Source organism: Sinocyclocheilus anshuiensis, unplaced genomic scaffold (genome assembly GCF_001515605.1).
Source record: "Sinocyclocheilus anshuiensis isolate Anshui unplaced genomic scaffold, SAMN03320099.WGS_v1.1 scaffold656, whole genome shotgun sequence".
NCBI lineage: Eukaryota > Metazoa > Chordata > Actinopteri > Cypriniformes > Cyprinidae > Sinocyclocheilus > Sinocyclocheilus anshuiensis.
The window spans coordinates 1,472,456-1,488,947 of NW_015555829.1; the positions used below are offsets into that span (position 1 = coordinate 1,472,456).

General features: G+C 36.9%; 1 protein-coding gene across 4 annotated transcripts in view; it reads left to right on the top strand.

Moving 5' to 3' along the window:
• Window positions 1–16,492, top strand: part of LOC107675352 (activin receptor type-2A-like) — a 61,643-nt gene that overhangs the window by 32,257 nt on the left and 12,894 nt on the right. Inside the window, exons 3-5 of one of the 4 annotated variants that reach the window (XM_016469647.1) lie at window positions 2,969–3,120; window positions 7,569–7,723; window positions 13,401–13,424. In XM_016469647.1, coding sequence (XP_016325133.1) covers window positions 2,969–3,120; window positions 7,569–7,723; window positions 13,401–13,424 — 331 coding nt within the window. The remainder of the gene's footprint in view (window positions 1–2,968; window positions 3,121–7,568; window positions 7,724–13,400; window positions 13,425–16,492) is intronic. The other 3 variants (XM_016469649.1, XM_016469648.1, XM_016469650.1) reach the window with 3 other exon arrangements.

Genomic DNA, 16,492 nt, shown 5'->3' on the forward strand with positions numbered 1-16,492 from the left:
GCACACGCGTCCATGTTTAACGCTTCTCATAGCTATGTGAAAATAAGTGTATAAATGGAATAGAGCTGATGATCTGAATGAGAGAGAGAGAGAGAGAGAGCGAGAGAGCAAGAGAGAGAGATGCAGAGTGTGTGCAGAGCAGGGGGACGCACGGAACAGTATTAAGAACCGCTGCTTTAGAACATTGATTTTGAAACTTGTGAATCCATTAGAATCGTTAGAAGACAGAATCGTGATTCATATATGAATAGATTTTTATGTGCACCTCTAGTTTTCTCTTCCTCTTCTCTAAAGCAGCGCAGGCCTCGCCCCCTTTGCTGCCTTTTCCCGAGGGTGGGGTTTATCTGGGTTTGTGATGTCACGAACCCGGGAAGTAGCTCGTTGTAGTCCCTACCAGCCGTTTTTGTAGGCATTAAACTGCCAGAATTTTAAAAGATGATATATCTGTTTGCATTGAACTTTCAGCTTCGTAACTTTGCAGATATTGTTTATGCTTAAACAGCAACATTAGACACTAACTAACGTTAAAAAAGTGAAATCGCAATGAACCACCCCTTTAACATTTGTACAATGATTGTCAAATTTGATGAATGTATTAACTAAAGGGCTAAAAATACACTACCATTCAAAGTTTGGTTTGATAATATTTTTAATTAATACGTTTATTATATAGAAAATATGCATTTCATTGATCAAAAGTCACAGTAAAGACATTTAGAATTTTACAAATGATTTCTGTTTCAGAAATGCTGTTCTTTTAAACTTTCTGTTTGTCAAAGAATCCTGAAAAAAATAAAATAAATAAGCAGCAACTGTTTTTAACCTTAATAAGAATAATTTTTTTGAGCTGCAAATCAGCATATTAGAATAATTTTTTAAGGATCATGTTACACTGAAGTAGGCATGGGCTGGTATGATATTTTGACAGTATGATAACCTTAAGCAAAAATATCACGGTATCACGGTATTGTCGTTACAGCTCTAAAATGTGTTATTTTTAAATGAATGGGTACAAAAAAAAAAAAACTTTTTTTCCGCTGAACACAATATATTTTGTTTTTGAGCAACATACAGAATATTAGGAACAGTAGATTTTGTTTATTTTTTTCTTTGATTTGTTTCCTAAAAAGAAAATAAAGACTGACATCTTTATTAAACCTAAATCTGTAATTACAGTTATTTCATTTTAGTTATATAATTCATATACATATCATTTATATAATTTCATATCATTTAGTTATATAATTTCATAAACGTAATTTGATTTAATAATAACCCAATCTGAAGCAAAAACAGAATGTTCTGACTAGCTTTGTGAAAGTATACTACATGCCTGAACGAAGCAAACAGTAGATGCTCTAGAATGAGATGCAGATTCACTCTCTGACAGCAGGAGGCGCTCATGGAACACCAGATACAGCGTTTCCTTGGTTACCGCTGTAAACAAAGCAGCACTGCACTGAAACACTGCTTTAATATGAACTATGACTGACCGCTCGCTCGCACCAACAGGAGGAGGAGGGTCGTGTTATTCTCTATACTGCACTTAACCTGAGGAATTCCTACACTTTCAGTCTTTGAGGAGACATGAAAACAGCGCATACCGCTGGAACGGTATAACGGAAAATATTACCGGTTTTGAAACCGTGAAATTTCCAAATCGCGGTATACCTTGAAACCAGTAATCGGCCCATGCCTACACTGAAGACTAGAGTAATGTCCAGCTTTGCCATTACACGAATAAATTACATTTTAAAACAATAAAATCAAAAACAGTTACTTAATATTATTTCACAACATTTCTGTTTTTACTGTATTTTTGACTTCTTCAAAAATTAAAAAAGAAATAAAAAATCGTACCAACCCCAAACTTTTCAACGTTAGTGTATACTTTTATATTATTATTATTATTATTATTTCAAGCATTGTCTAACTTCTAAATTGCCTAAATGGCCTATGTTGCCCATGGTCAATGCTATGTACATTGCAGAGACTTTTAACCAAATTCTTCCTTCTCAAGATTTCACAGTATTTCAGATAAAGTCTTGTGTAAACATGTTTCCATGTTAAGGTTTGGTTGTGAACCTTGTAACCTCCATCCATAATAGCAGAGATATTAAAATCCGTCTTATCAGCGCTTCTGCCCCTATGCAACAGGTAGCACTGCTGGCAGATCAGGAAGTATTTGTCCTGAACAGAGGTGTATTGATAGCGTGCAAAGGCAGCAGCACTTCTGTCCTAACATGCTGCTGAACCCGTTTACCTCCTTCATTTTTTTTCATGCACATTGCACTGTCAAGTCCTTAGGTAGTGTGCGTCGCAAGCAGGAACAGACTCACTTTTCTGACTAAATGCCTCTGGAATGTCATCCATTCCCCTCTTATTTGTTCATTTGCACCTGTTCGTGTGTATCTTAAGGATTATTGGTGTGCTGCTAAGCTTTGTTTATCTTCTTTAAGCCAACCTGAGAGCTCTGCTTTGATGTGGGCTGCCAGATTTTAAAAAGTATCTCTTTGGCACAGGCATTTTCCATCTATGTGAATTTATCCGTTTGTTTGCTCTCTAACCCGAGCAAAATCCAAATAAACCTTGCAGCATGCATGTCTTAATTATCTCCAAATGTGATGCCATCTTTATTTTATTAGCAAAATTATTTTCATGATTTTGAAAAAAATAGTGCTGCCAATCAGTCTTTTTTGTTTTTAAAGTTTTTAAAATTACATAACATAAATGTAATTAATCAAATTAATTGCATGTAATCAATACGTACTGTTGTGCACTTTCAAGTTTTTTGGTGAACTGATGAAACATTGAAAATATGTTGTCCACTAGAAGTTTCAGTGGTTGAAAATTTGACTTGTATTTTTGTTCCTTTTAACATTAGAGTCAAATTGAAATAATTCTACAAAAGTCCAAAAAAAGAACAACAGTTGTGGGCTGACAGCTCTGCTTGTTCTTTATCTTACAGCACTGAGTGTGTTGAAAAAAAGGAGGACCCGGATGTGTTCTTCTGCTGCTGTGAGGGCAACATGTGCAACGAGAAATTCTTCTACAACCCTGAAATGCCGCCAGTTCAGAGTAAGGTTCCCTTCAGCGACACAAACAGCAAAGTCTTTAAGGGTATTGGAAGTTCTTCAGTTATACCCCTTCCTCTGATGTAATTGTGCTGGCGTTTGATTCTGTCAGTGTGAAACCCTCCTTTCTGTCTTTGTCTCCTCATAACTTATGTTACCTCATAACCTCATTATCAAAATCATCAATTACCTCGAAGATCTTCTCAAGGCGTTTTTCATGGCTGTTCATGTCAAAAATCATAACAGGCTCACTGCTTTTTCATCTCCATTTTAGTGTTTTTTTCCACGTGTTTCATGGCCTGAATTATTTGTGTAGCGACCCTTTTTTGTGCCGCAATTCAACTGTTCAGTACATGTACATCAGAGTCAGTACATCAGTGTTGTGTGCTACATGTTATGAACATAAATCTTTAATGAAAAACTCGTATTAAAACTTACACATTAGGAAGACCACTAACAATGTATGCACTTTCTCTGTTACCGTGTTTTATGATATGTCACATCATTTATGCATTTAGCAGAACATCAAAACATATCAATGTTATGATGTTTATATTAAATCAACTAGCTGTCTTTTTGGTGCTAGTTTTTAAAATTTCAAAGTGTTATCGCATAAATGTTCATTATTAGTTCCTGTTGGAAACTTATATTGCAACTGAAGTTGGTTCTGCATGTTTTTTGGTCTGATTTCAACATATTTCTAAGTGATATTGATGAGGTTCGGTTTCTGTGAGCTATTTGAGTTTGATACTATCTCGTGGGTGTGCAATTTAGCTTTTGCATAGATTTACAGTTCAAATTAATTCATTGTGCCCTCCTTCTATAGTTTTGCCTTGAATTTAACATTTGATTTCGGAAATATCAAATTATACATTTGTTTTTAAGCAAAAGATTATAGGGACTTTTATAAACTCGGTTTTATTTATTCATTTTGTTCAGATAATTTTATATTTCTTTGATCAAAACATATGCTTTGATATGCTTATCTTGACCAAGCCACCACTGATCTCTTATTTACTGTATACATAGGCTCTTATTCATATCTGCATTTCTCGTGACCACTGCATAGCTCAATGGCTGCAGATTAATCTGCTTTTGAATGAAGAGCTTGTTGTCTGTCTCATATGTTATCTTATTGATGCAGCTCATCAGGCTTTTTTATGTTTCTTAACCTTTGCTTTTCTTCAATGCAGTTGAAGTTCTTTTCAGAGAGGCAGGTTTCTCTGTAAAATTAAAATTGATTCTTGTGATGTTGCTGCAACCAGAGGCTTTTGTTAAATTCAGGTGCTATTTAATATCAGAAACGCAAAAAAAAAAAAATAAGCATGCCTGTGTGAACAAGCTCAGACACATTGGATGGAGCTGAAGCAGATGCAAAAGATGAACATTAAATATCTGGCTTAAGCAGTTTTGAAAATAATCATTGAGTAGCTGTAAAAGTTATCAGAAAGTTCGCTAGGAGTTTTAGATGCAGAAATTTATCTGTTCTCTTTTTTATTATTATTCTTACCTTTAAGTGTACTATACATTCACAACAGTTTTGTTGTACAAAAATGAAAGGCAACATTTATATGTTACATAAAGTAGGTCGACTAACTGTTTAGCATAGTTAAACCAAATTGTAAGGCTGAAACAGTTGTAACGTGGAATGTGAGTGATTGAATAAATAGCAGTACTTCAGTTTTACATTGTTTCTGTTCTGAAATGTCTTCGCTTAACATTACAGATTTTGAACCCGTGTAGATCTTCATCCACTGCAATAGATCCTCAAAATACATAAACCAAACATGAGCATGGCTTCTGAACAACCATCTCAGGGCTCGAAATTAACTTTTTTACTTGGTAGCACTGGTGCTCCCAACTTCAAAAAGTTAGGAGCACATATTAACCAATCTAAAATCTGCATTAAAGTTAATAATGTAAAGATGAAGTTTAACTGGTTATGTAGCCTGACGTTTCATAGAACGGCAGACAGGTCACCGTATCAACACTCAGAAGGCACATACTCTGGACGTTTTTAGAGACATGAAAACGGGTCGCACGACAACAATTATATGCACTCGCACAAATGCTCCCAAATATATTTTGAGGTCGCACAGATTAAATTTCGGTCGGATGAGAGTCAGTCTGTTGGAGGTGGATGTGGGGGTTTTTTTTCTTTTTTTTTTTGTTTCTTTTTTCCTGTGCTTGTGGATTAATCTGGAGTCCTTAACCCATTTCCAAGTCAATAGCTGGCACGAGAGAGAAGAAATGGCATCACGAATGAGACCAAAGCTAATAAAGGTTCTGCTGAAGTTCGACCAGATGGGTCAGCCCAGGTGAATGGGAAATGCTCTGTCATAACACAAGAGCGAGGGATCACTGCATCTCTGGCCAACAGCCATGGCCCAATCCGATCTCTGGCACTAGATGCAGAGAAATCGAGGGCCACCGTGTGCACTGACTAAGCATGCATGCTATTCTTCCTCAAGTGCACACTCGTGCAGTTCCGTTGAATCGCAATTTCGAGCCTTGCATCTATATTGAGCAATTCTGTAATTTGGCAAGTCAGAGCTGTTTGGCTTTCATCCATCCATCCATCATAAAATTAAACATTTAGAAGATTGTGGAGCATGTCATATAGAAGACATCAGTTTGCTTTGCTGTCTTTGGGCTTTCAACAGCGTAACGTGCTCTCGCAGCCCCAGAGATGACCATGTCTTTTAGATTACCAAGGCTGATCTGGTCGCTTTATCTCTTCTGAGTAAACACTGACATCAACATCCTCTTAACTAAATGAGGATTGGAGGCATGTCAGCAAATACAGACCCAGCGATTCTAACCTACTGGCCCACTGCTCTCAGCTCCCTGCAGGGGGTCAGTTGTACGTTTCAGCAGTCATGATTTATTTTCTGCCCGTGGTCTCTTGAAAAGATGACCCGATTTAATTGTGTGCAGTACTGGTTGAGCTCTGGCTGATGAGTTTAGTTGTGTGCAGTACTGGTTGAGCTCTGGCTGATGAGTTTTGACATTACAACTGTCTATATCCCCAGGTGAATGGGAAATGCTCTGTCATAACACAAGAGCGAGGGATCACTGCATCTCTGGCCAACAGCCATGGCCCAATCCGATCTCTGGCACTAGATGCAGAGAAATCGAGGGCCACCGTGTGCACTGACTAAGCATGCATGCTATTCTTCCTCAAGTGCACACTCGTGCAGTTCCGTTGAATCGCTCTAAACGGGAATTTGCATTTGCATAGAAGCATGTGCATTGGAATAAAACTGTTTGCATAAGGCAGGATCTGTTAGCAGTCTTCAGAAAATCAAACCAACCTTGTTTCAAGGCTGCTGTGAAAGAATTGTAATTAGTGAGTTCAAAAGGTGTGGAACAAAATAAGTATGCAGTGAGAGATTCTCAGCGTACACCGCGTATCTCACTAATGCGATGTATAGAAGGTGTGTGCTAGACTTCTCATCCCGTCATCTGTTGTGTTCGTGTGCTGTTGAATTTGAGGGAATTAGGAGCAAACTCTCGGCTGAGGTTCTGCTTAGTAATGCTAATTTAAGCTGAAGTCATTCTGTCAAATGCTGATGTCATCCATTTTCACATTCATATCACTTATTAAACCAATAGTAATCGTAATGATGTGGGTTTCAGGAATGTTTCCAAAATAGCATTTATGTATTAGGAGGGAAACTACAATATTTCTGGACCGATAATTAACAGCTTGTTGTGGCTGATACGATTAACCTTTTATTTTATTTATTTACTTGTTTTATGATCTATTTATTTTTTTATTTATTGATGGAGCAGTTCACTATAAAACCAATTTATAAGTTTTAATAAAAGCTTAGAATGTGGACTTTTATATGCATACATGAGACCTTTTTTTTTTTTTTTTTACAGAGAAATTAGACTAAATGTAAATGGGGCTCATGACAGAATGTGGGAATCTGTCTTGTGTGAACAATCCCAAAGTCAATTCCCAGTTAATCCTAGTAACATGCTGGTCACAGATACACTTTGGTTCTAAAGTTTGGGTTCAGTAAGATTGCTGTTGTTGTTGTTGTGTGTTTTTTTTTAAATTGATAAAAAGTGACAGTAAAGATTTTTGATCTGCTTTTGACTTTCTATTTATCAAAGATTTCTGTAAAAAATACAAAAATATGTTTTCAACATTAATACTAAGAAATGTTCCTTTGGTGCCAGATAAGCACATTAGAATGATTTCTGAAGGATCATGTGACATTGATGACTGCTGAAAATTCAGTGTTGCCATCACAGGAATAAATTATATATTAAAATAGATTTTTTTGTATTATAAGTTGTTATATTAGTTCATAACACTACTGTTTTTACTGTATTTTGTTCAACTAAATGCAGCTTTGGTGAACAAAAGAGACTTCTTAAAAAATATTACCAACCCCAAACGTTTGAACAATAATGTACATCGTGCACCTAATAAAAAGTATTGATCGGCACTGATCTCTCTCATTCTTCTTCTCTCCCTAGCAACATCTAACCCCTTCACTCAGAAGCCACCACTGTTCAGTACTGTTCTGTACTCCATCGTACCCATCATGGGCATCGCGGCCATTGTCCTGCTCTCCTTCTGGATGTATCGACATCACAAGCTAGCATATCCGCCTGTTCTGGTGCCTACCCAGGTAAATTGGTATCTTTAGTGTATAAAGCATGCGTTTTGTTTCCTTTTTGTAAAATGAGATAAGCATTCCCATATTTTTAAGTAAAACACTAATGTCAGTGAATCACATGCAGCACAGTGTTGTAAAATCCATCTGTTCATATCACTGTAGCTCTTGAGTTTCAGTGTATCAAAACATTTTCATGCCACTAGAAACGGTGCTATTGGGAACTGTTATTTCCCCTGGGCAGCACCTCATGTTGATGTGAATGACTTTGATTTCAGGGATCTAATGTGCTCAATGTCACACTCGCTTAAGCTCAAACACACTGTCAGCTGAAATCAAACTTGATCTGTCAGGTCACGGTTGTGTTTCAATGCCCTCTTCTCCCACCCGAAAGACGAGATAACAGAGCTGACATAACACAAGACATGAGCAATCAGGTGACCTTTACCCCCTGTGTGTGACAAGTGTTAAGATTCACATCTACTGTACTTCTGAATTACACAATAGATCTGTATAGATTTAGCCAATGAAGTTAAAATCTGAACTGCTGGGTCAGCGGGAAGAAAAAATCCTTACTGTTGAGCCTTGCGGGACATCTTTAGCAGCTCAGAATAGATGCATTAATGTGTGCTGGGGTGATATATGGACTCTGTGGTAGCACAAAGGGTTACCTTTGTGTCAGGTGAGCATTTGGAATTCCCTGATTGAGTTTCAGTGTTATGTCGGCCAGATCTGACAGGTGAGCCATCCCCATAGCGCTGCTGATATCGAGTTTTATTATCAACCCAAACTTGTTTTTGATATGTAGGGAACTTAATTAGCTCTTGATGCAACAGTCAGAAGTCCTCAGGGACTATTACAACACTTAGTTAATATGAAACTGCAATTACAACTTCACTAAAAAAATTTTTTTTTTTAATGTAAACTTTGTTTTCAACTAGATAAACTGTAGGGGTTTGACAGGTGGTTGGGCAGGAAATTGGGAAACATGAGTAGGCTTGGGTATCATTTGTTTTTGTTTTTGATACCAGTGCCAAATCGATACTTTTAAAACGGTTCCGGTGCCTAAACAGTGCCTGAACCATACTTATTAAAAAAATTAATAAAGAAAAATTCACCAAAAAATGATGGATTGGCCATTAGCACTATAAACACATGATGTCTGTTTCATTCATACTGGATGCCAGAGGGCGCCCTCGCACAGAAAATCCACATATCCAATCACAGAAGTAGGGGAACTCATGACCCTCCAGGAAATCCCTTATATGGACAAAGGCATAGCTATTATAGCTGTAACTGAGTAAACAGAACATATAAACGTTTTGAATGATAAAACAAAGACAATAAACACTCGACTGTGACTATATAGTTTATCTGTGTTATTCAAGCCATCTCTGGTATTTTCATAATGATTAAGTATATTTATAATCCATTGCTAATCAATGTATTCTTTTTAAAGTAGCCTATGGAACATATTTTCTGCCTCATTCTGTGACAAGAAGCCACATCAGATCACAAAAGGAAACATTTGACTGATGTTGTGGAGTAAAAAGGTTATAATGTTCTCTTTTGTTGGACAACAAGTTTAGAAATGTGAATACAGGGGAAGTTTTGCTTTAGGCATTTTAATTTAAGCATGTTTAGCTTAGTTAACGGAAGGCTACCTGCTGCCACCAGAGCCATTTCAGAGTCATTTCCCCGAGTTGTGCTTTTAAGTCGGAATGTGAAAACAACATGGACACTCGCGTTACTACAAAGATTTGTTGGATTTGTATTATTAGAGCTTTCTGTCTTGAGTGCACGTGCATTTTCTCAGTCGGGAAATAATTTTTCACGTGCGGTGCCGGTGATGATGCTTCTTACATCCGTTTTGGAGAACCAGAGGACAAATATTTCAATCGATCACACAGGCATGGCACCGAAATGAGGCACCAAAATCTGCGTTCTGATTCGGTTCTAGTACATACCGGTTACATAGGTACCGTTGCCATATTGGTACCGGGTTTCGGTACCCAACCCTAAACATAAGGGGGTTTGGTGACATCAAATGAAAGAGAAAGCCATTTTAGAGAAAGAAAGCTTTATTTCATAATTATTATTATTATTTATTTTTGTATTTTTTGGGGGGGGGGGGCGGGGGTTAATACTTTTATTTAGCAGTGACATATTGAACTAATCAAAAGTGTTTGTTTTTTTTACTTGCTCTTCATCACAGAATGCTGAAAAAAAAGAAAAAAGCATAGAATGGTTTCTGAAGGATCATGTGACACTGAAGACTGGAATAATAGCTTTTGAACATTTAGCTTTGTAATCACTTTTTAAATGAGAAAACTTACATTTTACAATAAATTAAAATATAAAATAGTCATTTTAAAATAGTCATTTTTGATCAAATAAATGCAGTCTTAGTGAGCATACTAGCCCCAATCCTTTGAATGGTAGTTCATATACTAATGTACTTTTTGTTTTGATCAGTCATTTCCTCCAGAATTTTGGCTCTAGCTGTCACTCTACTGCCTCACAAACATTGCAAGATTGCCAGAAATGATTTTGTAACGTGTTGACAGGAAGTGTGGCATTTCACAAAGTGCCACAAAGTAAAATCTGCTTGTTTTGAAATTAGAAATGTAATTTCTTTGACAATCTGTTTTTATTGACTAAGACATTTGAGTGCAGAAAAAGGCTTTAGTTCTCTTTCTTCTTCAGCGATGAAACCATTACTGTCCAAGAGCTTGCTCACTGTCAGTTAATAAATAACATTTTACTTTCTTCTGCCTTTCAGTGGAGCTATTATTGCAGGGTGGTTGCTGCATTTGTGATATAACCTTTCTTTCTAGTGTTCAGTGCTAAGCTAGATGAGCTAAACACTCACAACTTATTTGTGCAGCTCGAGCTAAATATGAGTAATGTGAGAGCTGCCTGACTTGATCTTTATTACTGTTTGCACTTTTTATTTTGTTAAAGACTCCTCTCTTCCTGTAACTTTGTCGGTTAGTTCATTCAGTCACTGACATGATCTCTATAAACATTTACACAGCAAGCTGAAAATGCACGATAAATCCCATTTAGATAGGCCCATATTTAACTGTGTATGGTGGACTGATGGTGGTTGCTGTATGCATTTACATTGGGCACTTTATCAACATAGATGAGAATAATTGTATGATGCCCTTAGCAGTTGTCATCAACATTGTTTTGGATAGCTCTGATTGAAATGTTTCCCCATCAATTCTCGGGCCGTTTTAAAGTATGTAGTTAAAAATAATGTCTTCTTTTGAAACATTTGGCCCCAAGCCTCCACTTTAGAGTCACATACCTTTTAGAAGGCAGAGAGAAGCTTCTTGATTATTTAACGGTTTTCTTACGAGGACCCAAGACCCAACATGCCCCTCAGGAGAGAGAGTATAGTGTGCTTTAACCGCATTAAGTGCTTGGCTTCACTGTGAAGAAGGGATTTTTTTTTTCAGGAAGGAATGGCATTCAGGTAGCTGCACACATTTTGCAGAATTTGCAGAAAAGGTCATTAGGTCAGATTCTGCATTCATGCGCAGGTCATTGCTTTAGATCAATTTTTTATATTCAGATGTTAACACTTATGCATTGAGATGGTCGGCTTTTTAAACTTATTGTGGGGTTGTTTATGGCAGTAAATAATATTTGTTTACAAGAGCTGGCTTTTTTTAAATCACCATTTTTATGTTTCCCCACCTTTTTTGTACTTTTTATTTTTGTTTATTGCATTAGACAGGAAATGTTTTGGTATATGTGGAGGGAAGACGTGCTAACTGCTGCACCAAACCTCTGAAAACACTAATTTCTTGTTGTTATTTTGTTTTTAAGTCATGGTTAAGGTGTTCCTGTGTTGTTTGTTTGAAAAGAGTACAATACTATATTGAATTTATGAATGGGAATGCAGATCAGTTGTACTTCCTGAACAGTAACAATTTATGCCCAATTTTCTCTTTAACTCTTTAAAATCTTTGGTGTTTTGTTTTGAAACATTCTGAATTGTTCCTAGTTGTCAGTTTTATTTGGTGAAGCCTCTCAGAATCTTGTAGTAGTCTGGCTGTTGCTGTAACATGCAGATTTGGCCTCAGGTATAAGCAGCAACCGTTGACTGGTGTCCTTGGGGCTGAAGGTTCATTCTTTACGGTTATATTCATTTAAACAGTTAAAATCACAGACAAGCCAAAAAATTCACCTACATAATGCAAGATATTTAATCAGAATATCTACTTGAGGCTGGGGATGTGCGGGTCTAGTCGACTAGTTGACTAAACGGTACAGCTCCTACTAGTCGACACTGAAAACAATAGTCGATTACACGACAGAAAAAGAAAAAAAACATAATTATCATTCAAATTACCATCATTTTATTTGAACATTAAAATACCATTTTTACATTTAAAACATTTTAAATAAGTTAAAATAAAACATGATTATTTTGAATTAGAAGGAAAAGGAAAAGTTTTGTGTTATCTGTAATGTCAAATTGGCTTACAATAACTCTACTGGAGCTATGCGTAATCATATTCAATACAGGCACGTAGGCGTTAGCTTAGAGACTAGCCACATTATTTTTAAAAGTGTATCTGGGCGTAAACTACATTTTTACCTCAGACCTCGCTTGAGTTTTCTTCGTGTCAGTTGTGGCGAGCTCAAAAGTGACCACGCGAAAAACGAGTAAGGTGTGGTGGGATTATTTTGAATTAGAAGGAAAAGGAAAAGTTTTGTGTTATCTGTAATGTCAAATTGGCTTTCAATAACTCTACTGGAGCTATGCGTAATCATATTCAATACAGGCACGTAGGCGTTAGCTTAGAGACTAGCCAAAGCCAGCTAATGTCAATCACGTCTTTCACTACAGCCCGCCGCCGCTGCGATCCCGTCCGCACCGTCTATGCCTCTAACGAAGACCCACTTCGGTGGTGGTGCGGGATGTCCAGGCGCTTTCCGAAATTCTGTTGGCTTGCTTTTCGTTATCTCTGCGTGCCTGCGACTTCAGTTCCTGCAGAGTGCGTTTTTTCACGTGCAGGAATTGTTAATCGCCTCAGGTCCTGTCTTTCTTTTTGTTCGTTTTGTTTTTAGATGATATAGCTTACATGATGAAATATGTTTTTAAAAAACGTTTTAATGCTATTCCTTGATAAAATTTCCAATTGTTTTTGACTTGTGTCTTAATATGTTGGCTAACGTTATATGAAGATGAAGAATTCTGTCAGGCTATTGATTGATTTTCGCACCAAACAGAATTGAAAAAAAAAAAAAATCATTGCTTGGACAAATAGATTGTCCCATCCCAAACACAAGCCATTGGTTGAGTAAATGTTGCTATGTCAGGCCGTTTTTGGATAAGAGCAACCTCTGAATGTCTCTGCACATTAAAGTATGAGAAGAAAGTAGAAGGAAGTATTTTAACTCTTTAAAAAAAATAATCTTTATGAATTTGTAGACTATAATAAAGTAGTGTTCCTATCTTTTGGCTTGACATAAATGTTAAATCTTTTGGACAGACGTTATTGGGTTAACCTGTAAAATTTAATTATGTTGGCCAGAAAGTGAAAGTTCCTACAGAAATGGTGAAGCAGTTACTCGTTCTTCAAGAAATGGTGAAATTCCCCATCTCCTCTTTCTATCTCATATACGTTCAAATAAAACTAACGCTTGATTTCCTCTTTCCTTCCTCAACTAGCACGCCTTTCATATAATGATAGAGGTAAGAGAAGCCTGATTCATTCATCTATTTTTTTTTTTCAAGATTGTTGAAACCTCATTTTAAACTTTTTTTCATTGCTATCAAAAGCACCCCTTTGTTTTTGTTAGCACATTTTCCTATAATATCCCACTGGTTTTATTTTGCGTTTATCCCTGCACATTGCCTCGTCAATCTGTGATGCTCTGACTTTCAGTGCACGGATAACAAAAACGAAATCCTCTCTGATTCAGGGGATTCAGGCAGAGATCCCTTGATTTTGGTGCATGGTAAAATGGCAGTACTGAGGTTAAAAATGCACGTCTCCAAGTATGCAGCAAATGTATGCAAAGATGAATGTTATGAATGTGGGAATGGGGAACAGCTGAAAGTGCTTTTATTGTACTTAACCTATGAAACATTTGCAGTCATATTGAAAGATTCATGGCAAACTGTCATATTGCATCGGTGTCACCTCTTGGACATTCTCAATTTCAGCACACACTAAATACACATGAAAAATCAGTGGCTTGATAACTTTGAAAGATGTGAGGCTGTGGGTCTCTGCGGCACTCATTTGCCAATCCATGTGGCAGTTTTGGCCAGAGAGGCAAAGCTCTTAAAAACTGTAATGAACTAAGATTATTCCCTGATGAGTCCTGAGCTGTATTTACATTTGCATGAATGTGCTTCTTGACAGATGTTTGTCCATGAGCTAAATAAATCTACAACAGCAAAATATAAATAAAAAAAGCCTTGCTAGATTTAAGAGGGTCATGTTATGTAAAACTGGATTTTTCCCTCCCAGCAAGTAATGCAGTGGTATAGTAATTATATAGAATATACTATGTTTTTTCAGTGATCACTTTCCACATCACAGTAACCGTAAAAGCAGCCTGTTTTCTTGGGGCTAGAAAGAAAGTTGAAAATGGTGGGGGAAAACTGAATTATGAGCAGGATATTTAACTTTTAGTCCAGGAAACCTTGACTAGCATTGTAAGTGGACCTCAAGGGGAAAATAAAATGCTGCAAAAGAGTAAGATATTGCCCTTTTACAACCTTTTTGAATCGCTCCCAGAGTTCCCAGAGGGTGATTGAACAGTAATGTTGGGCAGCCCAAAAACAAGTAAAGGAAATCGAGTGGTCATTCAGTGTTCTGGAGCCAAAGAATGTTGCCTGATTTCTCTTGAGATTTAGTCCACCCTGAAGGTTTAATACAAAACATCGCATTAATTTTTTTATCCACCTGTGTGCCAGTACTGATAAGATCTCTGGCACTAAGAAGTCCATTTAGTTCTGTAAGGATTTAGCTCTGCATTACATTGTGTATATGCTGCATTTGTTACAGCAAACCACTGTGTATTGCTTTAGTCTAAATGTGTCTTTCAAATGAATAACTGTATGTAAATAATTCACAAGAGATCAAAAGCCCCCCAAAATTTCAAGGCCGAACAAGTTATCCCAGATTCACGCATTCTTCTTAAAGTATAGTCTTTGTAAACAGTCATGGACTGTGACTTAGGGTGGCTTTCTGTTAGGTGAGATAAATCTTATTCTTCCATACATCACATTTATAGTAGACTTAATAACAGTCCTAAAAACTCAGTGCAATAAAAAAATCAGTTTTCATTGAAACAGTAGAAAGATTTATTTGATGTTTCAAAAACTATTCAGACATGCATCAATGGAAAAATGTGCATCAGTGAATACGTCTGAATTGAATGTATTTGATGCATCACAAAATAATGAAGCCACATCTTTGAGTTGTCCTTGTATGCTGAATTAAAAAACAAACTGGCTGTGATCTGATTGTTACAGTATGTTTGTGTATAAAAAAGAATGCAAATGACATATATCAGATATAAGTATTGCTTAAATTATTTAAAGACTGAGAAATGAGAATTAGGGACATCAGTAAATACCTGCATGAATGCTTCACATGTAAGTCACTTACAAAACAATTGTCTCTGCTAGACTTTTTCCACTGGTCTCTTTATTTTTAGACAATGAACAAAACAAACAACTCAAGTAACCTGCACTCTGACATACTATATCTGCCACAGGCATCTGGGTAGAAGGATAGCCCTCTTAAATTACCAGTGTTGTTTTTCTTTTTCCCTATTTTAGAAAAGGAATGCTTTAAAAATGTCACTCTGTGCCTCCATCCATGGCCACTGCCCCAGGGGCAAACGCTTCCCGTAAGACCTATTGTCGTCATGTTTATGACTGGTGTCTTAAACCCCGCCCCCGTACCTCCATCCTCCCTCATTTCGTGTCGACTCTATTCGGTTGGTGTAACAGCAAAGCATTGCCATTTCAGAAGTACGCGCTTTCTCACCTGCGTCCTCACCGTTTCGTGTTTTTCTTCTCTGCATGATGGATGTTCTGTTCTTTAACCTTGTCTCCTCCCACCCACAGTCATGCGATGCACTTTTCTCCAGCATTTGTTTCCTTGAGGGCTTTAGTTAACAACCCAGTTAAAAGTTAGTTAACAACCCAGATCCATATGCTAAGGAGTCTCAGTTCAGAACAATCGTGCCTTCCCCTCCATGTTCAGTTGGTGGAAATGTAGGCCACATATAAAAACATGCCTGTTCTGCATTTGTCCTACTTTTGCCTGAACTCCAAACCACAATCCAGCAGGTGCTCTGTGGACAGCCTTTCTTCATCCTACCTACTTATTGGGCATTTGTTTCAAAAAGGAGGCCAAATGAATCTCTTTTTCTCTATTCGAGCACTTATGACTAACAAAGGGAAGTAGGTTGTTACAGAGATTTAAGGTTAATCTCACAAGACTTCTGTAAAGAACATACCAGTGTAATTTGTCTTCCATTATATTTTGCTTATTGTTTGATTAAAGAAAATGGAGGATGTTTTTAGGACCATGAAGAAAGTTTTGCATTGTGACATTAAGTTAAACAAAAATTATTTTTTATATATATTTATAATTTTTTATATATTTATCTTATAGGGATGCAACAATACATTTAGCCTACGGTTCAATACATACCTCAGTTTTTTAACCACGGTTTTCGGTTTGGTTCGGTTCTGATGGTTTGACACATCAGAGGTTTTTTTTTTTTTTTTGGATT